At 39.5% G+C, this 26,273-nt stretch overlaps 1 protein-coding gene across 2 annotated transcripts in view; it reads left to right on the forward strand.

The window, feature by feature from the left end:
• The window catches only part of ABCA8 (ATP binding cassette subfamily A member 8), a 79,219-nt gene extending 67,129 nt beyond the window's left edge, over positions 1-12,090 (forward strand). For both annotated transcript variants that reach the window (XM_008011982.3, XM_008011983.3), the window contains 11 exons: positions 558-678; positions 1,297-1,414; positions 2,066-2,157; positions 5,790-5,950; positions 6,766-6,841; positions 6,915-7,009; positions 7,733-7,852; positions 8,075-8,215; positions 9,592-9,671; positions 11,019-11,074; positions 11,193-12,090. In XM_008011982.3, coding sequence (XP_008010173.2) covers positions 558-678; positions 1,297-1,414; positions 2,066-2,157; positions 5,790-5,950; positions 6,766-6,841; positions 6,915-7,009; positions 7,733-7,852; positions 8,075-8,215; positions 9,592-9,671; positions 11,019-11,074; positions 11,193-11,291 — 1,159 coding nt within the window. In that variant the 3' untranslated portion in view covers positions 11,292-12,090. The remainder of the gene's footprint in view (positions 1-557; positions 679-1,296; positions 1,415-2,065; positions 2,158-5,789; positions 5,951-6,765; positions 6,842-6,914; positions 7,010-7,732; positions 7,853-8,074; positions 8,216-9,591; positions 9,672-11,018; positions 11,075-11,192) is intronic.
• The last annotated feature ends 14,183 nt before the right edge of the window (positions 12,091-26,273 follow it).

Below are 26,273 nucleotides of genomic sequence, written 5' to 3' on the forward strand. Positions count from 1 at the left end.
TTCATCTTTCGCTCTTACAGAAAGTTGGATGGGAGACTGCCAAGATGAGAGCAGACCTTTAATCTTCTGAGATCAGTATGAAGGAGGCACTTAAGGGAAGAGAGACTAGAATAAGTATATCCTGGCTATGATCAGACTTAGAATGGAGAGGAAAGGTCAATATGCCACATATTCCAAAGAAATGAGGGATCAAGCATCTAACTTGTATTTTGCTAGAAACTCCTGATTACAAATATTCTGGCCCATTTTCCCCATGAAAACATAATGATGTCAACATGTTGGTGTCAAAGCTACAGTTCCCAGAAAAATTACTCCATTGAGTTATGATATAAAAATTCTATGCCAGCTATTAGGTTTCAAGTTAAAACTGATACTGAAAAAACATATTTCTATAGATAAGATAAGCAAGGAGGTTGTAACGGGATAGGAGTTGTGAAGGGGGATTATGATGGTTTGTTAATTGCTCATACTGCTCAAACATAAGCTTTAAAGAATGCAACTTTTGACACAAAAATGAAAGCCAGAAATCAATTATTAATGGATGCTTTTCACTCTAGAATTTCTCCAAGAAGCAGTGATGTGTGTCAAAATCCAGAAGAACCAGAAGGAGAAGATGAAGATGTTCAGATGGAAAGAATGAGAACAGCAAATGCCTTGAATTCTACTAATTTTGATGAGGTAAAACGTTACACAGAGGTTTTTTTTACTAGTCAGCCTACCAGTCTAATTCTCTAATGATTTTGAGTTTCTCTATTCCTTACAAATGAGGATCACTATTTTAGTAGGTAGTCATCATTTTTACAATTAAATGAGCAGACTAAAAATCACATTAACTCTTTTGTTCTTCTTAGAATAAATTAAAAATAGAGTGCAATAGAAATTATTAAAGCCAAGAAAGAATTTCAGAAACTGAACTAAGCAACAAACATCATTGCTTGTTGGAGAAAGTGCACAGTACAAATTCAGGGTCAGGTCCAGCCCACAGCATTTGTTTTGTTGTTTGGGGATAATCAGTGCTTCTCTAAGTCTCATGGCCCCTGTTTGTTCTGAAAGGACAGGCAAGCTGTATAAAATAATGTGCTCCTGAAAAAACTGCCTTTGTAGGAGAGGAAAATGACAGTCTCTCCTCTCCAAAACCAAGTGTTAGGCTAGGGACATGGCCAAAAAGCATGTCACCAAATAGAAGGTCGGATGTATGACTGGGGCAACAAAGGGTCCAACTAATGAGAAGATGGAATTTTGTTTCAAAGCTAATGGAGAGAATTAAGGTCTGACATAACTCCTTGTCATTTACAGAAGCCAGTCATCATTGCCAGCTGTCTACGCAAGGAGTATGTGGGGAAGCGGAAAGGCTGTTTTTCCAAGAGGAAGAATAAGATAGCCACAAGAAATGTCTCCTTCTGTGTTAGAAAAGGTTGGCCATGGGGATCTTCCACTGCTGGCTCAGAGCCCTCCTTAGAGCTTCCTGATTCCTAATGAGCATTATTCTGGATACCACCTCTTGGTTCACATGCAGACCCAGAGGAGAGTGACAATGATAGCCTCCTTTACATGTTTCATTTCTAACTTAAATTAACTCACCTCATGAAGAGGAGCCTAGTCACATCTACAGTGAAACCATAAGTTCTCTAATAAGATGAACTTTTGAAGTCATAACATTTTTATTAAATGAACACAATCGATTTCCTAATGTTCATTGTTTTTCACAAGAGAACTGACAAGATGTACTAGCACACTCTAAAGGCTTGGCCAGCAAGTGTTAGATGACCTCAGTTTGTGCCAATATTGCACCAAAGTTAGGATCACAGGAGACAGAATATGACACACCTGGCTTCCAAGAGTGGTTTTGCCACTTCCCATCAGTGTGACTTTGCACAGATAACCCCATCATTGAGAGCTTCTGCCCCAACGGCATAAGAAGGCGCTACAATAACTTCTCAGGGTGGTTGTGACAATTAAATGACAACTAATAGCAAATGCTTGTCACATTGTGAGACTTCAACCATGTTTTACTCTTAATGTTACCATTAAAATAGATTAAGATTAAGTATAACCTTTTTTTCAGGTGAAGTTTTAGGATTATTAGGACACAATGGAGCTGGTAAAAGCACATCCATTAAGGTGATAACTGGAGACACAAAACCAACTGCTGGACAGGTAGGTGAATTATGTGGAAAATATGTTATTTAATGGTGAAATAGATTTATAAGATTTGATGACCTTAAAAACAACGAATATCACTTAATCATTAGATAACTGAAGTGATTAATGAATACACAGGAGAATAAATTCATGAATTATCACATAAATGCACATAAAAGTTAAGCACTGAAAGGGTGTCACAGAATCCTTAGGGTGTCACTTTTCCAGTCAAAACCTCTGGAGCTGGTGGTGCCTTTGCCCAAGTTTGGCTCAGACCCACTGCATTCTTTCTGCCCACTCAGCTCAGCAGGCTGCACTCTGTTCATGCCACCAGCCTGGATCCCAAGCCTGCCAAGAGTGAGCCAGGCATAGAGTGGTGATGGGTGTGTGAGCAAGCATGGGGTCTGGTTGCTGCACACAGCCAGGCATGCTGGTTGTGGCAGGGCAGGCAGCTCCAGGCACAGGCACAGGCATCACCTCCATGTAAGGCTGTGGCTGGACCAGGCATACTGCAAGCAGCTTCCACTGCAGGCACCGAAAAATGTGGTGGCACACAGAAGTTTGGAAGTGCCAGGAACCACAGAGTCCTAAAGAGGGTGTCACAGCCCTGGCTCAGGGAGCCCCTAAGCCTGGGATCCCTGAAGGGCTGCAGCTCTTCTCTCCTCATTGCCCACAACATGGCAAGCAGGGGGCGTGTTTCAGCCCTGTTTGTGTTACAGCTCTTTCAGTCCCACCATTTGGCAGGTCCTGAGTTCTTGTCCCATGTCCAGGAAGAATGAAGTATGTGGACAACTGGAGGTGAGGAGCTTCACTGAGTGACAGAATAGCTCTCAGGAGACCCAAAGTGGGTCTCCTATCTGCAGGTAGGTCGTCTTGATGAGTGTCCAGCTCTTACTAGAGAGGAGACCCAAAGTGGGTAGCACCTTTCTGCAGCTGGTAGTCTTGATGTCTGTGTGAATCTGGCTGAGTCCAGGATTTTTATGGGCTCAGAAATGAGGAAGTATGTGCCAACTGGTCCATGAGTAGCCTTGGGCAGGCCTGGAAAAAGCACCACAAGTTCTCACTCTGGGCCACAGACTCCACCTAGAACTGGCAACCTGGCCCCCAGACTTCAGGCCTTCCTTGTCTTGAAGGTGGGGTTTCACCAGAGAACCACCCCCTTTCTACCCAGGAGCCTGTGTGCCTCCTGCCATCAACATGCCATCTATAGCACCCAGGCTGTTTGTGCTGAGGGGCACCTGCAGGTCTGTGCCAAGCTGCCCTCAGCACCCCCCTGGCCTCCGTCTCACACTTGTCAGGGCCTAAAGTCCAGAGGGGGCTGAGGCAGCAGGAGGCTGGCATATTGGTGCCACCCTGGGTGTGTACATACCAAGCAGGGTTGCAACAGCACCTGGGCTCAGCCACAACTTTGCTCCAAAATTAGAGCATGCACCAGCCCCTGAGATTCAGTAAAGGATGCCCCAATTCAGTAAAGGGCAAGGCTCCCACCTGTTTCTGGCCCCCACCAGCCCCCCAGAGTACACAGCCCCAGTCACACCTCCCCTGCTACAGCCAGCATGTTCGCTGTGGCTGCTCCAGACAGGCTGCCACTGCCATCAAGGAGTAATTATTAAAGGCATTAAGACATCTCCCTTGCTGCAGATGGCATCTTCACAGCAGCGGCTGCAGACAGGCTGCGGCCACCTTCAAGGGGTAATTATTAAAGGCATTAAGAGAGAATGTCCAGCATCAGAGATGAAATTAATGCCAGAATTCATAAAATCCTATTTATACTGCCATCAGTCACATGGATTTGCACTTTTAGTGAGCATTGTCTTTCCAGTATGTAATATTTACTCTTTAGTAAAACTTTAAAAAAAAAAAAAAAATACAAAAAACTAGCCGGGCGAGGTGGCGGGCGCCTGTAGTCCCAGCTACTCCCGAGGCTGAGGCAGGAGAATGGCGTAAACCCGGGAGGCGGAGCTTGCAGTGAGCTGAGATCTGGCCACTGCACTCCAGCCTGGGCGACAGAGCGAGACTCCGTCTCAAAAAAAAAAAAAAAAAAAAAAAAAAACCTGTATTAGACAGTTGTCCTTCACAAAGTGCTTAGTTATTGGAACATACATTTTTGTGCAAATGCAACTGTTTCTTGTGAGTGTTTTCAAGAAATATATCAAAAATGAGATACAAGGAGGTGAAATTGACTTTAATTGTACTTGCAGTTTAGTTGTATAAGGTGGCTAGGCAAACAGAAAAAGAGCTCAGGTTTATCTAAGAGAGATGTCATGTGGTAGAGATAAAACATTTTCTCCCAAATTCTATGGCAGAAAATAGAAAACCTTAAGAACTGTTTTACAAAGAATATCCAGAGGAAGTACAGAACAGAATATAAGGCAGATAGCTGTGGAACTGTACCATGGGAAAGGGGCTAGTAAGCCAAGAAAGGAAAAGACAGCTTGGAATGCTATTGACAAATATCCCACTAAAGAAAGAAGAGAAAACGGACATTTACAATCCCTCTGTAGCCACGGTGAGAGTGGATATTCATGAAGATGCCTCTCTGCTGGTGGCTTGGCCAATTCTAACTTAGCCCTTAACTTCGATCATGGACACCCTCCAACTCAGTCACCACCTGGGCTCTAAGTCAGTATTTTATTCCTCATTAAGCATGGGAGGAAAGGAGATAACTGCTCATTAATACATTGGAATGAAATCCTTTAAAAGGTAAGTCTGATCTGAACTAGAAAGCCAGCCATTTGAGTGTCACAAAATGAGGTTAATTGGATCAGCCAGTGTGAGTTTTTCTTAATCCATGCATTCTCCTGATTAAATACTTTCAGTGACCAATTGCTGCTCTATGGCTGGAAAGACACAACCCTCCTTGTCTTGCGGGTAGCTGCAGGAGCTGGCTTCCCTGTCCCTCCTGCCTCATATTTGTCCTCCCCGTCAAGCTTCCACATCAAGCTTCATACCTGCACAGGGCTTTGGTCTTGCTTTTTGCTCTGCCCCAAATTCCTTGCCTTTTGCCTTTTTTCCATGACTAGCATCTTCTCCTCTTTGTTGAAATGGCCCCTCAGCAGACAGTCTCTTTCTAATTACCCTACCTACTATCACTTCCCCAGTTATTCTCTACCCCAGCCTCCTGAATTTCCACAACAGCACAACTTTTGATCTGTCTTTACTCTGTGTATTGATTTTTCTACTTGTTTATTGCCTGATTCATTCAGTATAATGAAAACTCCTGATAACAGAGGCACTAGTTATTCCACCCTCCACTGTACCTACAGGCAACATAGCACTCGTTACATTGAGGTACTCAAAAGATGTTGATCCATGAGTGAAGTTAAATAGTAACTCAATCAATATGTTTCATTTTGACAGTGATTTAAAAAAATTGATATCAACTGTTGGCCAGGATGGACAGGCACCACATTTATGGGATATTGGATTTTTCAGCTGAGATTGGATTGTCGGCTGTGGACACACTTATTTTCATGTATTTGCTCTCTGACAGCCTTTCTCCAATGCAAAATGATTACAGATTATTAAATCCAATGAGGTCCTAGAGTTCCTCTAGTTTTTCTAGGTTTGTGAAGAGAAAGATGTCATGGATATAATCAAAGAAGTAGTGCATAATGTAGGTTCTGAGAGGGAACTTTCATCTGCAGGTGCTACTGAAAGGGAGCAGTGGAGGGGATGCCCTGGAGTTCCTGGGGTACTGCCCTCAGGAGAACGCACTATGGCCCAACCTGACAGTGAGGCAGCACTTGGAGGTGTACGCCGCCGTGAAAGGGCTGAGGAAAGGGGATGCCGAGGTTGCCATCACACGGTACACCGAGGAGCCACATCTGTTCTATACCCAAAGGAGGGTGGAGGGGAAGGTTGGGAGTGATGACCCTCACAGGAAGTTCAGGATGGGAGACTCTGAATGCTGACCCAGGTCACGCTGGGTAGATTTACAACTAGAAACTCCTTTCCTGGATGTCAAAGTGTTAAGTTTCTTTCTCATATTAAATAAGAACATTTAAAAAGGCTGGGCGCAGTGGCTCATGCCTCGAATCCCAGCACTTTGGGAGACCAAGGCAGGTGGATTGCTTGAGCTCATGAGTTTGAGACCAGCCTAGGCAACTTGGTGAAACCTCATCTCTTAAAAAAAAAAATACAAAAATTAGCCGGGCATGGTGGTGTGCACCTGTGGTCCCAGCTACTTGGGAGACTGAGGTGGGAGTATGGCTTAAGCCAGGAGGCAGAGGCTGCAGTGAGCCAAGATTGCACCACTGCACTCCAGCCTGGGGGATAGAGTCAGACCTTGTCCCCAAAAATAATAATAATAATAAAATTTAAAATTTAAAAAGTAATTATTCATTGTTAAAATGTATAGAAAATACTAACATTTGGACTGTCATAGAACAACTATTTGGATATAATGACATGTCCTATTTCTTCAAAAGGCAACGTTATCTTTTGTGGAGGAGCAAGTCAGCCAGTAATATCACCCCTCCTTCCCCCATACTGCCCCTAACATCACCACATGTATTTCCAGAACTGCGTTTTTGAGCTCTGCTCCTCTACCCTTGCTTGGGTTATCCTCTTATCTACTTCTGCCTTGTCAAGAAGACTGTACAACTCCCCTGTTTCCTTCAGGTTAGTGGATGCGCTCAAGCTGCAGGACCAGCTGAAGTCTCCTGTGAAGACCTTGTCAGAGGGAATAAAGCGAAAGGTATGGGCAGGGCTTGGTGTTGCTCTGCAAGTGCCATAGATGGGAACCAGATGGGCTCTTCCTCCCGTTGCAGCTGTGCTTTGTCCTGAGCATCCTGGGGAACCCATCAGTGGTACTTCTGGATGAGCCATCGACTGGGATGGACCCCGAGGGGCAGCAGCAAATGTGGTGAGGAACATTACCACGGTCAGGGCCAGCGTGGATGACTTGCATGGAGTTTGTGAACCATTTTTCTTCTGTAAAAATTGTCCTTTAAACTTTTTTGTGGAGGAAAAAAAAACTATCAATGTCACTTGTAAAACTAATACTTTGAAAAAAAAATCTTTCCCTGATAATATTTTATAAACATTTCTTATTGAAGAAAGAATTACCATTGTTAGGGCCCGTAGATCTCACTCTTGAGTTTCATAAGTGCTCAGTTGATCTTTCAGGTGCATTTCTGGATCACAATCACGTAGTGTTCCGTACTTAGCATGAGAACAGTAGTTCTCATTAAGATGTAAAGGTGATTATCATTGTGTGCGTTTACTATGCATTTATTTTCTTCTCACTAGGTCGTGAGATGCTGTTGTTAAATTTTATGTCATTCTGTTCCCCTTCACACAGACTTCTCATAAACAAGCCTCTCTTGCTTAGCACTTCTTTTTGAATACAACCCTGTAATGAATGTTGTGTTCTGTAAACACCCCTCTTCCAATGCACGATTCCAGTTTAACAGCTCTCACACCTAGCTTGCCCTTCCTCATCCTATCTGCCCTACCAAGAACCCTCTTTTGCTTAATCTCTTTTTGCTAATTATTCACATGCATGCCAGTTAAAAATTCTTTTCTCTATCTCTTTCTGATTAATTAGAGGATTTCCTAAATTGCAAATCATCTCTTGACATTATAGGCAGGCCATCCGGGCCACCTTTAGAAACACGGAAAGGGGCGCCCTCCTGACTACCCACTACATGGCAGAGGCTGAGGCTGTGTGTGACCGAGTGGCCATCATGGTGTCCGGGAGGTTGAGGTGAGTGCCTGTCCTGGACCCACACTTGAGCCCAAGGTGCGTTGCTGGAAAATGTTGTCTGTGGGCAGGGAGAGAACACTGAAAACAGCTGAAATGACTGTGCCCAGGTCTAACAATAGGGACCTTGAGACAATGCTAGCAGCAAATCAAGGTTCTCAAACATTATACTGAATGTTTTTTTTTCTCCTTTCTCATATGACCTCATCCTCCTCCTACCTCCAGATGTATCGGTTCCATCCAACACCTGAAAAGCAAATTTGGCAAAGATTACCTGCTGGAGATGAAGGTGAAGAACCTGGCACAAGTGGAGCCCCTCCATGCGGAGATCCTGAGGCTTTTCCCCCAGGCTGCTCGGCAGGAAAGGTAAACGTGGTGGTTGTTTTGGAAATGGTACCAAATGTTCAGTGTTACTTGTCAGTTATGTTGACTCATAGTCATTCAAAAGGAAAACCTAAAAGAAAGGGATTATTTGTTGGATTATGCAGGAAGTAAACCAGAGAAGAGACAGCAGACGTAAGAGCTGATATAGCAAGTGTCATGGTCCCACTATGTGCCAGGGACTGTCCTGGTATTGTGTTATCCTATCCAAAACTTACAGAGATTTTTCAGCGTAGACATAACTATTCCAGCAAAAAGTGAGTGGACTTCAAAAAAGGGTTGTGAGGGACCTTTACAGGGACCTTTGTAATTGAAATTGATTACTATCTTTATTAAGAGGAAATGAACCGAGACACAGGTTAGGTCACATAAGGAGTTAACAAGTGGCAGAACCAAGAGGTAAACCTAATTATTTTATTTCAAATCAATTAACATTTCCAATTTTATGTAAATTCTGGTAACAGCACCATCCCGATGTATTTATTTTCATAGACAGAAAAAAATTAAAGAGTAGCCTTAGGATCATTTTTAACACCTAGAATTTATAGCAGATGATAGATAATTTAGGAGTTAGGTGAGAAAAATAATAACAAGGAGAAATAAGTCATAATAATAACAATATGGGAAAATATATTTCTACAGTGTAATATAAATGGAAAAGCAATGCTATAATTCAATGTCCAGCTCATGGCTGTATAGAAATACATCATGAAGCCACAAGGAATAAGCAAAATAGGTGAGAATGATGCACCATAAACATATGTAATGATGTCTTATGAAATGAAATGTACATCTTCCTAATTTTCAAATGATGAAAAGACAAACATTTATCCGAGAAACAAAATATTAAAAATTGTTGTTGCCTACATTTTTGGTGTTGAATTCCTGCTCTTCTAACCAGAGGCTCAATTACATTATCCTATATTAGGTAGGCAATTTGAGTAGGATGGAGGAGAAGGATAGATATTTGACTTGCGGGAAATATATCTAGATTTCCACCCTATTTGAGGAACTTTAAGAAACTATGCAGTATAAGTTCCTCGTTGAAGGCTGAAGTTGAAGATCAAGTATTCAGTTAGAAAATAAGGTGGAAGGTGACTTTTGCAAATCTTGAAATATCATCTGGACAGCCCCTACTCACCTCCATCCAAGGGGCCAACAACACTAAACTGTCTGAGTATTACACTCCCTTCCCCCAGTTCTCCTTGTGAACTGGTTCCGTTTGATTAATATAGACTCACCTTACCCCTTTTTCCTACACCAAACTGACTCTCATTTATAGAAATAACAACCCATATACAAAGCTACACAAATCAAAACAATATGGCACTCTATTCTGTTCCGTTGATCTTTCCTCTCAGGTACTCCTCTCTGATGGTTTATAAGTTGCCAGTGGAAGATGTGAGACCTTTAGCCCAAGCTTTCTTCAAATTAGAGAAGGGTAAGAAATATGACTTTGAAATAAGACCCTGGAAAGAAGATAATTTCGAATTGTAAAATAATCATCTTTATGACAAAAATGAAATGTGACAAAATGCACTAAATTTTAAAGTTACAGTCTCAAATTGAATTTTAGTAAGACCAAAATCAAGGAGCTAGAGGGATTCTCTGTGTCTGTGCCAGGAGATAATGAGAGTGATTGTTTTCACTTGCTTTGTGGGGTTTTGTCATGTATTTTTCACATATATTGGTACAACCTAAGTCAAAACTCATTTACATATGCATTTAAGAAAATTTTTCTTTGAAACGTCTATGCATATATATGTAAAATTAAATTTTCATGGACCAGCATATTATTTTACTGTCTTAGGCTGTATATTAAGAGACTGACTCCTGTCTGGTCGTTGAAACAATCTCCTCGCATCTGTCACATTTTAAAACTAACTGCCCTGCATCTGTCATCACAGGCTCATGTTTTCCTTGCAATTTTAGCTCATTAACTCTGCTACTCTGAACTGTGCTAGTCAGAACCCCTTTGTTATGCTATTTTCATTGTCACTGCTCAGTGATATATCTTTGCTTGCTTATCCCCTGCCCTAAGGAAGAGATTCAGGTCTTCTAGTTCTAGAGGAATTGTCTAACTTCCTAGAGCATCAGAAATTGTCTGATTCTCTCCTTGAGAGCATCTGTGGTCACAGTAATACATCTTCTTTTCATGCTCTGATGGATCTGAGCAATCCAACTTTCTGGGCCATGTGGCCATTTACAGCACTCTCCAGGTTGGCAACAAGCCCAGTACTGACCTGAAACTTCTGGTGGCATATTTCCAATCTGCCGAGCTCCTGTTAGAGCCCTAACTGCCTCTCCCAGTCCATTTTGGTCAATAAGAACAGTTTCTAACCCAATCAGGGGAAGCTGCAATGGTTTTTGGACAGAGGTCCGTGAAGATACCTGCTCTCTAAAACAGCTCACAAATCCTTCTCTATAACCTTCTGATGCAAGCCTTTTCAAAATGTGCCTGGCTTCCACCTCTTTCTGTGTTGAATGTGCAAAACCCACTGGCTCATAGGCAAGAAAGAAAGCTTACTCAGTACCATTTTCTCCTCTAAATACAGTTCACAAAAACTGCACCACATACAAGCATAGTCCAAGCACTTTTTTTCCCAAACCCAAATAAATGCATTGGTGTATTCTTTCTTAACTGAATGATGTACTTAAGACATGAATGAATATTACCTTAACCTATTTATTGAAGATTTAAAAAATATATATCCTTTGTACTATAGGCTGGTGTATGAGACCTCTAGATATGAAATATATGAACTAATACATGTTCATCCCTATGCAGTTAAACAGAGCTTTGACCTAGAGGAGTACAGCCTCTCACAGTCTACCCTGGAGCAGGTGGGTCACTCTTAGTGATTCTATATCATCCATGGTATATGTGTATAATGTATTCACTTGAAGCTGCAAAGACAGTATGGCATTATTCTCCTCTCTTTATTTCTTCCCTCCCTTTCAGGTTTTCCTGGAGCTCTCCAAGGAGCAGGAGCTGGGTGATTTTGAGGAGGATTTTGATTCCTCGGTGAAGTGGAAGCTCCTCCCCAAGGAAGAGCCTTAAAACCCCAAATTCTGTGTTCCTGTTTAAACCCGTGGTGTTCTTTTTTAATACATTTATTTTTATAGCATCAATGTTCTATTTTTAGAAACTATATTATAAGTACAGAAATGGTTCTTCGTGTGGTGGAAGGAGGTATGGGTGATGGGTAAGTGCCGTGTCAGTGTGGACAGAGTCATTTGACTAAGCCAACCTCCTCTCACAGCCTCTGTATCTCTGCAGGCCACCCTGGTTCCATTTTTCTGTTTCATACCGAATAAACAAATTTACTTTTATATGATGGTATAAGTTTGTAGATATGCTAAACAAATTTTGTTTAAATTTTTTTAATAAAAATCTTAAAACATTTTTTTTCTAACCTAGACTGAGAAATTCATGCGTTTACTCTTCTGGGTGTTTGATACTTTGTAAAGTTGATATTTTCCTAAGAATTTAACATGTCATACTTTTTGAAATAGATTTAAGTGTGTTTCTTATTGTTAAAAATACTAAATGTCATGGGTCATAGTATCTGATATCAATATAGTTGATAACATTTCCACAGCTAACACCATGAGGTAGGCATAAACTGAAAACCAAAAACCTACTATTTCAAATATATTGTACTTTTTTTATTTCTGTAAGCCAACTGTGTGTCATTTTCATTGGACTTTTAAATATAGACTTTAGTGATGTCTATATTGTAACTGATCTTTTGTGGATATGTGTCACTTGGTTTCAGAAAGTTCACAAATGTAGCAACAGGTCACATGACTGAGTAGGTAGAAAATGTGAAATAAATCTCATATATGTAGTTTTGAAATATGTTTTCTATTTCATGTGTCTTTTTCTTAACTCGGTGGCCTCCTACTTACAAATTTCATTAAAAATAATTTCTAATATAAGCATAATTACTGGACTTTAAGACCCATAATAGGATTTTCTGCTATACTATTTAAGCTAACGTTTGGGATATTAGCCTAATTATTACCCTTGTTTACCAAGTATAACAATGAAACACCAACTCTACATACTTCCTGGTACTGCACTCCTTCATGTTTACAGCCATAAAACCAGACAGTTAACATAGAAAAGAATATTCATGTTTCCATTTGCTTGGGCTTAAGTTTGTCTGTCTAATTCAACTTTTGTGTTATACAGAAATATGCTGGGATTTGGAATCCCAAGAAATATAAGTCTTATTTTTTATATATACATTTGGAGTAAATCGTACAACCCTGTCAAGCCTTAATGTACTCCATTGCTGCTAGTTGGGGTGGATTTCAGGAATTAAACCCTTCTTATTTTTAGATATGCAAATCTGTGTTCAAAGGGACAAGTAACTTAACCGAGATTACTCAACTGGTCATTAGCCCATACAGCATTCAATAACGTCTGATACCAAAGCCCATGTTTTTCCCACTACCTCAAGCTGACTCAAGCACTTACTGATAAATTAATTCAGAAGGCAGTGGACATAGAAAACCCGGAAGCTTCTTGATGTGCTTACAATTCAATCAGAAGTGAAATTACACATACTTGGTAGAAAGCAAAAATATAACAATATTATATAATCAAATGTTACATGGCATGCTATCAACAAAGGTGCTGTCTACAAAAATTAAGATCCATTTTGAACTAAGGTTATCTAATGAAGATTCTTATGAGTGAAAAGGAATTTAACCTTGATTTTAAAGAAAACATTGAGTTCACAAGGGGAAAAAAGAACAATAACATTCTGAGTAAGAAAAACTGAAGAGCATCAATATATAGGGTAATTCACCATTGATAGTTAGGATTGCTTACTCTAGTTGTATTACCAAGCTAAAGAAGAAGACATGGTTTTTATGTTAGTGGAGTTTTCATCCAGAGTATGAAAAAATGTTGAAATTAATGTTATAATGTCATGTATTTCTTGAGCAAAGAAGTTTATTCCTTTGTTGAGTCACTCCTGGAAAAGGCACACAATTAAATACTTAAAGTAACAACAATATATTTTGGCTAACAGTCTCTCTCAAATAAGGTGAGTGACTCTGGAGATCCTTGGACTAAAAAAAAATTTCTCTGTGCTTTGTGCTGCCCCCCATGTATAGATTCAAATTGCTGTCTTGAACGTACATGAAAAACCCATGATCACGTTTATCCTCCATAGTCTTCATAATATTGGTTCTCAAAATAAAGTTCATGTGCCAATATCATCACCGTATGTGAGAACTTGCTAAAAATGCAAAATCTAGAGGTTCACACAGAATTACTGAATTAGTAACTCTGGAGATGGTACTCAGCAATCTGTATTTAACAAGCCCTCCAGGTAATGCTAATGCATGCTAAATTTGAGAACCACTAGATTATAGCCCATGACTGCTTTTGTGAATATCAAGTAAAAATGCAGTACTCTATAATCAATACGACCTTCTTAAAATTGTTAAGAATAAGAATGACTATTCTTATTGATGGCAAAGTACCTTGAGAGAAGATTAAGAGTAATGGCTGCTCAGGATCATTAAAAATACCTATAAAGCAATTATTGAAAATGGGAGCTATATATGTATGCAATATGTGCTAAATAAAAGGCGATGCTATTTTTGTAGACATGAATTGTAGCCATTTATTCCTTCCATTTTTAACATTCACAAGAGTTCATCATTGGGTTTTAGGGGATGAGTATTTTTATTATAGTGTAATTTATATACAATAAAAGTCGGCAATTTTAAATGCATGATTTGATGAGTTTTGACAAACACATACAGATATATATTTTTTGACAAATATATGTATTTGACAAATATATGCATTTGTCAAAACTCATCAAATTGTGTGTGTGTGTATATATATATAATTTATATGTAGATCATCCAATGCCTCAATTGTGGTATATGACTTTGCCATTTGCAACAAAAGTTCTCTCAAACCCTTTGCTGATAATTCCCTCCTCTCACCATTGTTTGCATTATTTAATTTTTATGTAAGTAGACCTCACTAGGCATCTCAGAGTGCAAATACTGGGTGTTAACTATGCGTATCTATATAGATGCACTTTTTAAAATGTGTGTTTCGGTGTTGCTGTTTTAGTGTTCTGTAAATGTCAATTGGGATAAAGTCATTGACAGCATCATTTAGACTTTCTCTTTTTAGATCTGATTATTCTGTCAGCTACTTAGAGAGTGTGTTAAAGTCTCCATCCACGTTTGTGGATTTATCTGCTTATCCTTATTTTACTGTCATAGATTTTGTTTCACATATTTTCACGATGTTATTAGGCAAATACACATTTAAAATTGTTATATCTTCCTAATGCATAGACCCTTCTATCATTTGTAGTGTCCCTCCTTATCCTCAAGTCTATTTTTAATATTAACATAGTTACTGCAGCTTTCTCCTGGCTATCTTGTTCATGGTATATCTTTTTCCATGTGTTTACCTTCAGTCTATTTGTCTTTGTAGTTCAAATGTATCTCTTGTACACAGCATATACTTGGTTCTTGCTTTCATATCAAGTATGAGGCTTTATCTTCTGATCGGAATGTTACGTTCATTTACATTTAATGTAGTTATTGATAGGATCGTATCATTTAATATTTGTGTCTCTTTTCTTTTTTCAGATATTGTAGTTATTACTATTGCCTTGGTGTTTTCCTATCTTGCCTTTTACTAGCATTCAATTTTAATTTTTCTGTTGGCTTTCTAGCAGCTTCTCTTTGCATCCATTTTAGTGGTTGCTCTGGGAATTACAACACATATTAAACTTATGGTAATCTATACAGAGTTGATACTGACTTTCTTCTTGCATAATAAAGAACCTCTGCAATAGTATATTTCAATTTATTCCCTTCCTTGCACCACATTTTGTTGTATATCTCAACTATGTACATTATAAAAAACCATCAAAATAATGTTATATGTTTTGCTTTAAAAAGCCATATTATATCAACAAAATTAAGAAAACAAAGAAAATATATGCATCATTTATTTTATCTGCTTATATTTTTACAATGCCTGGTGTTCTTTGTTTCTTCCTAAAGATCTGAAATGCCATCTAGTCTCATTTACCTTCAGATGAAATAACGTCCTTTAAGTTTTTGTTTTGTTTTATGGCAGGTCTATTGGCAATAACTTATAATTTCAGTTTCCATTTATCTGAAATTGTATTTTTTTCCACTTTCACATTTGAATAGTAGGTAGGCTGGATATCAAATATCTGATTCACAGTTTCTTTTCTTTCTTTCAGCACTTTGAATATGTTCTCCCAGAGTCATAAATCCTTCTTATGTACTGATAAGATGTATACCTATTTCAAAAGAGCTAAACTTTTACTGGTTTAATTCTAATACCACTATCTTGAGTAGTATGAAGATCGTACAGACAGTGAATCTTAAAATACCATAATTGTGTGTGTGTGTGTGTGTGGTGTGTGTTAAACTAGCATTTAACACTGGTGTGTATTTGAATCTGTCAAATTTTGAAATTTGCATTCAGACTATTCTTTTTAAAAATAAGACCACAGTTTCTAATGTATCTTGAGGTTATTTATGATCAATAATAGTAAAATTAGGTCATTGCCATAGACATTCTCTAAGAGACAGAGCCAAGTGGGTTCTCTCTCAAGCCTGAAGTTCATGAAGTTTCCGTTAGCCCATTTTGCTTCCAAGTATTTATTAAACACTTTTTGGGGAACTCAGTATGAATTGGATGTGTAGTTCTGCTTTGTGAAATGCTTATAATCAAATTAGGAAGAGAAAATGTAAACACTTGAGAAGATTAAAGAATATTTATAAGTACACAATTAAAGCTAGTTTGCTGGTTTAATCAATCTTCTACCAAAATATAAACAAAGAAAACACCACATCACGATTAAGGCAGTAAAAAGTGGTGGAAAGCAGAAACACTTCTTAGAATAATCCTCTAAAAGTACAAGATACATGATTATCTACATGTGTGAAATATAATGAAGCAAGATTTTCTGAGTCAGGGAGATGATTGTCTGAGTTTTCTCTGCCAGTTTTGTGCACACCCTTTCTTCTGGGAAACAATAGATGATTAAAATTCACTTTCTTCTTGCAGTAAATGCTGCTGAATGGCACAGTGATTAAGATCTTGACCTAAATTTAATCTGGGATCTGCCATTTATCATCTACACAGACTTTGTTTCATCACCCAGAAAATGGAGCTATCAGTACCCACTTCAGAGGGTGACCATAGCAACCAAGAATGACAAAAGCAATACCAGCACCAAGCAGCTCCCTGGCTGTTCCCAGAACTCCAAGTTCTCTCACATCCTGGATGGTTCCCTTCCTGCTCCTATTCCCTCAATTCTTCAGTGACACATCAAAATGCACCTGTTTTTTCTTCTTCTTTTTTTTACTTCATTTCCCAACGGCCAACTAAGATATCTGCAAATAATGCGCTAAACAAATTTATTTCAATAGAAGAATTCATGCTGTCATCCAAAGAAATAGTACAAACTAGCTCAATCTTTGTTATCTGAAGGTATTTGGGAGGTCAGTGGGAGAGACATCCCAGGGCAGGCAGAGTTTCAGCACCAAAAAGGATTTTTATTTAGCCTATGGATCCAACCAGCATTGATACCACAGACAAACACATTTTTGGAAAAATGAGACTAACAACTGTGTCAAATGAGCTGATGTTTTGTACCTGCTCTTTTGCAAGGAAAAGCCTGCCCAACTTTTCACGTGGCTTTATGTGAGCCCAAGGTCTGGTGCTGATGTCACGTGATATATCTGCAAAGGAAATCCACTATTACAAACCTAGAACCACACAGAGCATGGTGAACCATAAAAAGTTGATGACTGGCTGGCAGATTTCATTTCACAGGCCAGTGAGCAAACCTGGAACTGAAAGCGTTAAATTACCCCCAGTATGTCACAACTAGTTACATTTATAGGCCACAAAAGGCAGTAAACATATTGCTGCATGAAAGGTAATTCCTTCTGCTTCTTATGGCCAATTTTATGCCACCCTTCTTTTTCTTCTCATATTCTATAAAATTAGTTTAACTTCTCTTTGTTTTCTTTTTACTCTGGTTGTGTAGACACTATATCAAATTGTATTTGAAAGATACGTGCAATTAAAATTAATTTATTGGCATGGTAGAAACAATTCTGATGCCTAATGAACCAAGTCTTCACTTTTTTTTTTTTTTTTTTTTTTAGACGGAGTTTCGCTCTTGTAGCCCAGGCTGGAGTGCAATGGCGCAATCTTGGTTCACCACAACCTCCACCTCCCAGATTCAAGCAATTCTCCTGCCTCAGCCTCCTGAGTAGCTGGGATTATAGGCATGCGCCACTACACCCAGCTAATTTTTTTGCATTTTTAGTAGAGACAGGGTTTCTCCACGTTGGTCAGGCTGGTCTCGAACTCCCGACCTCAGGTGATCCACCCACCTTGACCTTCCAAACTTCTAAGATTACAAGCATGAGCTACCACATCCAGCCAACTCTTCACTTTTCAACCAGGTAAACTAAGGTCAAGGAAACATGGTTTATGTCTCTCTGTCCTGGGCTCCTGCTTATTCCAGTTTCTGTGCTTTAAATTGCTTTTCTGTTTTCATGTTTCTTACCTCTCCTTCTCTCTAGGCCTATGCAAATTTCAACAAAGTCTTTTAAAGACTTTATTGAATTAAAACTATAAGAGAGGATTTTTCTTGCAATTAAAAAAATACGTACAGTCGTCTAAGATCTCAGAGAGGCCAAGAAATACGTTGAACAAGAGATGCTAAAGAGAACAGGGGTGATACGCAATGTCTTTAAATGGTGGAAACTGAGTGCCTCAAGATACATCCTTTTTCTTCTTCAATAAGAAGACCATTTCCAGCTGTGAAAGGAGTGAGGGAAGAAAGTAAACCATCACCACCACACAGTAGAGGGCAAATAGCAATATTTTGAAAGATGAGAGGCTTAATGTTCTTTCTATAAATTCCAGAATGTCCTTACTCTTTTCTTGATATTTTAAAATTTGAGTCCTGATCCTTCTCCTCCCAACTAAGAAAAATATAGATGAGACCTACAGGCAGACCTTGAAGACATTGTAAGTTTCATCCCAGACCACTGCAATAAAGTTAATATCAAAATAAAGCAAGTCACACAATTTCTTTGGTTTCCCAGTGCATGTGAAAGTTATGTTCACACTCTAGTTTATTGAGTGTGCAATAGCATTATGTGCAAAAAATGCACATATCCTAATGAAAAAGTACTTTATTATTAAAAAGAAAATGCTAATAATCATCTGATCCTTTAGCAAATCGTAATCTTTTGGCTGGTAGAAGGTCTTGCCTCAATATTTATGGCTATGACTGATCAGGGTGATGATTGCTGAAGATTGGGGTAGCTGTTGCAGTTTCTTAAAATAAGACAACAACGAAATTTGCTGCATCAATTGACTTTTCCTTTGACAGAAGATTTCTCTGTCTCATACAATACTGTTTGATATCATTTTACCCACAGTAGAACTTCTTTCAAAATTGGACTCAATCATCTCCAACCCTGCTGCTGTTTTATCAATTACATTTATATAATATTCTAAATCTTTGTGTCACTTCAACTACATTCACAGTCTCCTCATCGGGAGTAAATTCCACTTCAAGAAACCACTTCTTCGTCATCTATAAGAAGCAACTCCTTGTCCATTCAAGCTTTATCATGAGATTGCAGCAATTCAGTCACATCTTCAGGCTTCACTTCTAGTTCTAGTTCTCTTGCTATTTTCATCACATCTGCAGTAACTTCCTCCACCAAAGTCTTGGACCCCCTCGAAGTCATCCATGACAGTTGGAATCAACTTCTTCTAAGCTCCTGATAATGTTGATATTTTGACCTCCTCCCATGGATCACAAATATTATTAATGTAATTAGTAAATGTAATTAATCTAGAATGATGGATCCTTTCCAAAAGGTTTTCATTTACTTTGCCAAGCTCCTTCAGAAGAAAAATTATCTATGGCAGCTATAGCATTATGAAATGTCTTTCTTAACTAATAAGACACAAAAACTGAAATTCTTCTTGATCCATGGGCTGCAGAATAGATGTTGTGTTAGCAGGCATGGAAACAACATTCATGTCTTTGTATATCTCAAACAGAGCTCTTGACTGACTAAGTGCATTGCCAATGAGCAATAGTATTTTGAAAAGAATCTTTTTTTTCTGAGTAGTAGATCTCAACAGTGGGCTTAAAATACTCAGTGAACCATGCCGTCAACAGATGTTCTGCCATCCAGGCTTTGTTGTTCCATTTATGAAGCACAGGAAGAGTAAATTTAGCATCATTCTTGAGGGCCTGAGGATTTTTTTGAATGGTAATTGAGCACTGGCTTCAACTTAAGCTACCAGCAACATTATCACCTAACAAGAGAGTCAGCCTGTCCTTTGAAACTTTGAAGCCAGGTAGTAGCTTTTCTTCTCTAGCTATGGGGAAAGTCCTAGATGGTAGCTTCTTCCAATAGAAGGTTATTTCATCTACATTGAAAATCTATTGCTTAGTGTAGCTATCTTTACCAATTATCTTAGCTAGATCTGCTAGATAACTTGCTGCAGCTCTTATTTCAGCACTTGCTGCTTCACCTTGCACTTTTATGTTATGGAGATGGCTTCTTTCCTTAAACCTCACAAACCAACCTCTCCTAGCTTCAATTTTACTTCTGCAGCTTCCTCACCTGTCTCAGCCTTCATAGAATTGCAGAGAATTAGGGCCTTGCTCTGGATTAGGCTTTGGTTTCAGAGAATGTTGTGGCTGGTTTGTTCTTCTATCCAGACCCCTAAAACTTTCTCCATAGTGGTAATAAGGCTGTTTTGCTTACTTATTCATATGTTCAGTGGAGTAGCACTTTCAATTTCCTTCAAGAACTTTTCCTTTGCATTCACAAATTTGCTAACTGTTTGGCACAAGAGGCATAGCTTTCAACCTATCTCAGCTTTCAACATGCCTTCTTCACTAATGTTGTGATTAAAGCGAGAAACATGTGACTTTTCCACTAACTTAAACACTTAGACGCCATGTAGGGTTATTATCTGGCCTAATCTCAATATCATTGTGTCTCAGGGAATGGGGAGGCCCAAGGAGAGGGAGAGAGAGAGGGAAACAGCCTGTCAGTGGAGCAGTCAGAATACACATATTTATTCATTAAGTTTGCTGTCTTACATGGGTATGGTCTGTAGTGGCCCAAAACAATTGCAATAGTAACACTAAAGATCACTGTTCACAGGTCATCATAACAGATATAACAATAATTTAAAAGTTTAAAATATTGCTAGAATTACCAAAATGTGAGACAGAGACATGAAGTGAGCCTATGCAATTGGAAAAATGATGTTGATAGACTTGCTCTTCACAGAGTTGCCATAAACCTTCAATTTGTATAGAACAGTATCTGGGAAACATAATAAAACAAGATCTACCCATAAACTAAATAGAAGTTCTGGAGTTGAGAGTTTAGCCTTTGGGAGCCTGAGTGATTGAAGTCTTGGTGCTGGGATTGAGAGGTAGCGTGTATCCAAGTCCTTTTTTTTTTTTTTTTTTTTTCCAATGGAGTCTCAGTCGGTCACCCAGGCTAGACTACAGTGGCATGATCTTGGCTCACTGCGACCTCTGCCTCCTGGGTTCAAGCAATTCACCTGCCTCAGCCTCCTGAGTAGCTGGGACAACAGGCGTGCACCACCATGTCCAGCTAATTTTTGTATTTTTAGTAGAGATGGAGTTTCACCATGTTGTCCAAACTGGTCTCAAACTCCTGACCTCAGGTGATCCACCAACCTTGGTCTTCCAAAGTGCTGGGATTACAGGCGTGAGCCGCTGTGCCCGGCTGCATGTATCCAAGTTCTAACTTGGCTGAGGTTGCTTTGCTACCACCAGTCAGAGAACTACTGAGGGTAAAACATAGCAAACTCTAGAAGTTCTGATTATTTTGGCTTTGATTTGAAACCTGACTCCCTGGAATGGTTGGGGTAGTTCTGAAACTAAGAAGAGGAGGCTTTGTAGCACCTTAAATTCCAGGTCTCTGCAATACAGGAAAGCACACAGGAAGGGGGGTGGCAGAACTGTTGAAATCCAATCTCTTAAATAAAGCAAAACTTTCAAATAGCAGACAGACCCTTCTTTTGAGCCTCACTCATACATCCAACCACTTGGATGTTTTTTCCTGTTGAATATCTAGTTGGCATCTCAAAGAAAATGCGTCAAAAATAGAACTCTTAACATTTCTCTTTGTCTTCTCCATCTCAGTAAATAGAAACACCCTAGTTGCCAAGCTAGGGACTATTCTTTATTTCTCTCTCCCCCAGTCCCCTTGGGTGATCCAATGGTACTGTTGACCTTGCTTTCAAGAGGTATCCCAAATCCATTCACTTCTTTTTATCTGCTGCTACCACCCTAGTCCAAATTGCCACCACCTGGCACCCAGATTTCTGCATTAGCCTCCACCCTGTTGTTCCTGAATCCTATCTTGCACCCTGTAAGATTATTATTTGAGTTATTATCTGGTCTAATCTCAGTATTGTTGTGTCTCAGGGAATAGGGATTCTGCAGTTCAGAAAGGTGAAAAGCCTGGCTCCTTTAAGAAACCCCAGCGGGGCAGAAAAAGAGTGTTGGCAAAGAATCCAGAAAGGAAGAAAATGAACCCTGGGGTGACAGGATGGGCCTAAGGGATCCCAGGCTAGAGAAGAAGGGAGCTGATTGGCTGCCGTTTTGAGTCGCAACAAAAACTTGCCAGAGCTCTCTAGAAGAACAAAAATTTGAGAAGTTTGAATTTAAAGAAGCAGGAAAGGCCTATTAAGCTATTGGAACCTCTAATACTACTGACGACGAACTAACGATGCAATTAACATAAATATTCCAATTTAAGGTAAAACCACAATAACATTATTTCTTCTCCATTCAAAACCACTACGCAAGTTATTTCTGATGACCCAGACTTCAAAAAATATGCTGCTTTTGTTTGTGTTTTTATTAAGCCACGCTGCTTAAGTGTATACTCCAAAAGTTCCAAGACAAGGAATTGGTAAGCACTTAGTCTGAAATCGTTTCCTTACTTTTTGATGGCAATAATAGTAAGTAGGGATAGAGTATAGAGTATTGGTAAGTACAGAGTTGCTAGTAATCTTTTGGTTTTTTGGTTGTTTTTTGTTGTTGTTGTTTGTTTTTTTGTTTTTTCAAGACGGAGTTTCACTCTTTTTGCCCAGGCTGGAGTTAAAGGGTGCAATCTCGGCTCACTGCAACCTCTGCCTCCCAGGTTCAAGTGATTCTCCTGCCTCAGCCTACCAAGTAGCTGGGATTACAGGCATAAGCCACCATGTCTGGCTAATTTTAGCTAATTTTGTATTTTTAGTAGAGACGAGGTTTCACCATGTTGGTCAGACTGGTCTCGAACTCCTGACCTCAGGTGATTCACCCACCTCAGCCTCACAAAGTGCTGAGATTACAGGCATGAGCCACCACGCCCAGTTTAGAGTTGGTAGTAATCTAACAGTTCACTTGAGCAGGTAAGGATCTGGGTTCTCAGCCCCTCCCAATGCATTCACGTTGCATTTGAAACTTTGATGCCTTAAATCAAATTAGCTACATTTCTTTTGCAGAACATCTAATTACATTTGTGAATTAAAATACAAGTACAGCCATGTTCCAAGAGGCAATAGTAGAACTTTAACCTCCTCCTCCATTGAGGTTCAAAGATATTAAGCTGGGCCAGGCACAGTGGCTCATGCTTGCAATCCCAGCACTTTGGGAGGCCAAACTGGGCAGATGACTTGAACTCAGGAGTTTGAGATGAGCCTGGACAACATGGCAAAACCACATCTCTACAAAAAATAGCAAAAATTAGCCGGGCATGGTGATGCGTGCCTATGGTCCCAGCTACTGAGGAGGCTGAGGTGGGAGAATAGATTGAGCCCAGGAGTTTGAGGCTACAGGGAGCCGAGATTGCACCATTGCACTCCAGCCTGCACAACAGAGTAAGACGCTGTCTTAAAAAAAAAAAAAAAAAAAAAGTTAAACTGTTAAACTTATAGATTAAGATATTCTCAAATTAACTGAGGTTGTTATATTTTGTTGTACATGTCACATAACATCAATAGCACAATGAGAGTATGTTTTCTCATTTAAAGGGATCTCAGATTTTAAAAGACTGAGAAACACAGGTTGAGGCGTTTATTTGCTCCTTCTCCGTTACTCTCTTGAGATTTTTGTATCAGATGCAGAAAGCAGATTGTGGGTTACTCCACAGTTCTTAGCTGCCCCATGTAATGAATGTGCCTCTTAACGTAAACATGGAAGAATTTCAAAAGAAAATGATTGAATTATTAAATACAGTGTTCTCATTTTTTTATTCATACCCTCTCATATTGATAAAAAGGAGTTCAAATACCTTATTTAAAAAAAAAAAAAAAAAAAACAACCAAACTATTGGGACAAGGGTAAAATGACCAAAAAAAAAAAAAAACCTAAAACAGCAACAATACTGAGAAAACACATAATGAGAGGAGGAAAAGGATGGAGAAAAATTTAGGAACATGTAAAATGATGCTCCATTTGTACAAATGATTTTAAAAGAAAATAGTGTCGTTTTCTGCCGTTAAAAATCGCTGCAGCTGTATCTCAAAGGGATTAACCTACTCTGGACAGCCAGATTTAACAACAAATGAACCCTTGAAAATACTGCAGCTGCAAAAGACCTCTAGAGAGAGACAGCTGTATCAGTCTGGAACATTCCCCACAAAACAAAAAGGAAATTTTTAAAAATAGCCCCTGTAGGTAGGTCAGAAAATAACTCCACAGTGGTGGCATTCTATCAAGAGCAACTTTATTTTTTCTGTGAGAAATATAATAAACACTCATATATGAGAACTGAAAGTCCCATAAAAATTCATTTGTCTTCTTTCCCAGAACAATTATAAGACTATTTCCAGTAAAGGCAGCATGAGGTCAGATAATTCCTGTGCCTAGAAAACAAGCATAAAACTGGACTAAATTATTTAAAACAATTATTTTGAGGTACTGAAAACAATGACTAACAAAAACAAGTGAGAGACAAGAAATAGCGAAGATTTTCCTCTTGAAATGGTGCTGCTGTATCTGGTATAGTAGTGGTGAGTATGTGGCCTTCTTTCCTGGAGCTGTTCTCGTCCTTTCCAGCACACTCAGGCTTCAGAACCTGCATCATTACAGGTGGGGAGAGATGGCGATGCCAGATTGAAGCTGACAGCAAAGACCCACAGCTCTACAACTGGAGGCATGGAATACAATTCGGAGCAGTAAGCAGACCAGCAAGAAATTTAATGGAGGAAGCATGGAAGTCCACAAGCATAGAAAATCTGAGAAACTTAACTCTCCATACATACCTGACTGTCTACAAACCTATGAATGCACGCGAGATGCCCATGAGAGCCTGGCAAAATGTGAGCTATTTGAGAATCTGCCCGTTCTATGAAGGCATTCCTCAACTCCAACACAGCTCGTGCAGGAGAAGGAAGAAGTCTTATAAGGGCAGTGTCCAGAGTGTAATCTCAACCAAAACTGTTGTCTGACTTCCAAATCAAAAAGATGCTGGGGAGAAGCAGCAGCAACCTAGCATCTGAAGAATAAGCCCCTAAGAAACCAGCGATAATCCGCGTGCCTGTTTTGCCCTATCGCATGACCCATTACTGAGGGTTTTCTCTCTCCCTTGGCTCCAACTCAACCTTGTTTTTCGTGTTGCTTTGAGGCAATTGGGATTGAGGAACAGAGTTGCTTATTACAAATCATGACTGTCTGAGCCACAGGGGCTAAGGGATGGGTAGTGACGGGCATGCATCATAAAAAATACATCCAGTGAAGACACACAGAACAAGGCAACATGTGGTTCTCACCAGGAACTCAGGAATTTGGAAGAGCTTATGGTATGCAAATATACCCACTGGGAAAAGAAAAGCACAAGAATGTCTCAATCAGAAGAGTTCCTCGTTGGAGACAGGCTCCAACAAGGGTCAGTGGGCACACATAACCCTCTGCCTTCCTGATTCCCTTAATCTACATAGTGCAGTTTATAGAAAAAGAATCTGAATTAAGAAAGCAAAGTACAATGACACGCTGAATCTCCTTTTCTCTCTGCCAACTTTCTGCAAAGAGAAGCCAACTATTCTACATAATGACCCATGAATACATACATATATGCATTGGTGCCAAAACCAGAAACACAAGAAAAGTCCCACTCATAAGCCAAAGCCTCGAAGAATTACTTTGCAGATAGTGTAACAATCTTGGTTGAAATAATAGGAGTCAAATCTGCCAGGTGTTAAAGGCGTTATTGTAAAGAAATAGAGAGTTCACAGGAATGTTGGGAAAGCTATAGACTTAGCCTCAAAATGTGGTCAAGAACTAGAAGAAGCTAGATAGTTGGAAAATACAACCAATGTCACACTGCAGAGACCATCTGTTTCAAGGTCAGAGTGCCAGACAACTACCAGAGGATTATCAACGCCAACAGCACTGAATGCGGCCACTGAATTCTCGAAGTTGTCATTGCTGCTGGGCTCTTAGTATGGACACCATGAAATGGTATCTCTACCATCTTTTGTTTTCTTAATTTTACATTCCAGGATGCATGTGCAGGATGTGCATGTTTGTTACATAGGTAGATATGTGCCATGGTGGTTTGCTGTACCTATCAACCCATCACCTAGATATTAAGCCCAGTATTCATTAGCTACTTTTCCCAATGCTCTTCCTCCTCCCATCCCACTCCCTGACAGGCCTGAATGTATGTTGTTCCCCACCCTGGGTACATGTGTTCTCATTGTTCAGTTCCCACTTATAAGTGAGAACATGTGGTGTTCAGTTTTCTGTTCCTGCGTTAGTTTGCTGAGGATACTGGCTTCTGGCTCCATCCATGTCCCTGCAAAGGACATGATCTTGTTTCTTTTGATGGCTGTGTAGTATTCCATGGTGTATACGTACCACATTTTCTTTATCCAGTCTATCATTGATAGACATTTGGGTTGACTCCATGTGTTTGCTACTGTGAATAA

The sequence above is a fragment of the Chlorocebus sabaeus genome, chromosome 16 (assembly GCF_047675955.1).
Source record: "Chlorocebus sabaeus isolate Y175 chromosome 16, mChlSab1.0.hap1, whole genome shotgun sequence".
Lineage (NCBI taxonomy): Eukaryota > Metazoa > Chordata > Mammalia > Primates > Cercopithecidae > Chlorocebus > Chlorocebus sabaeus.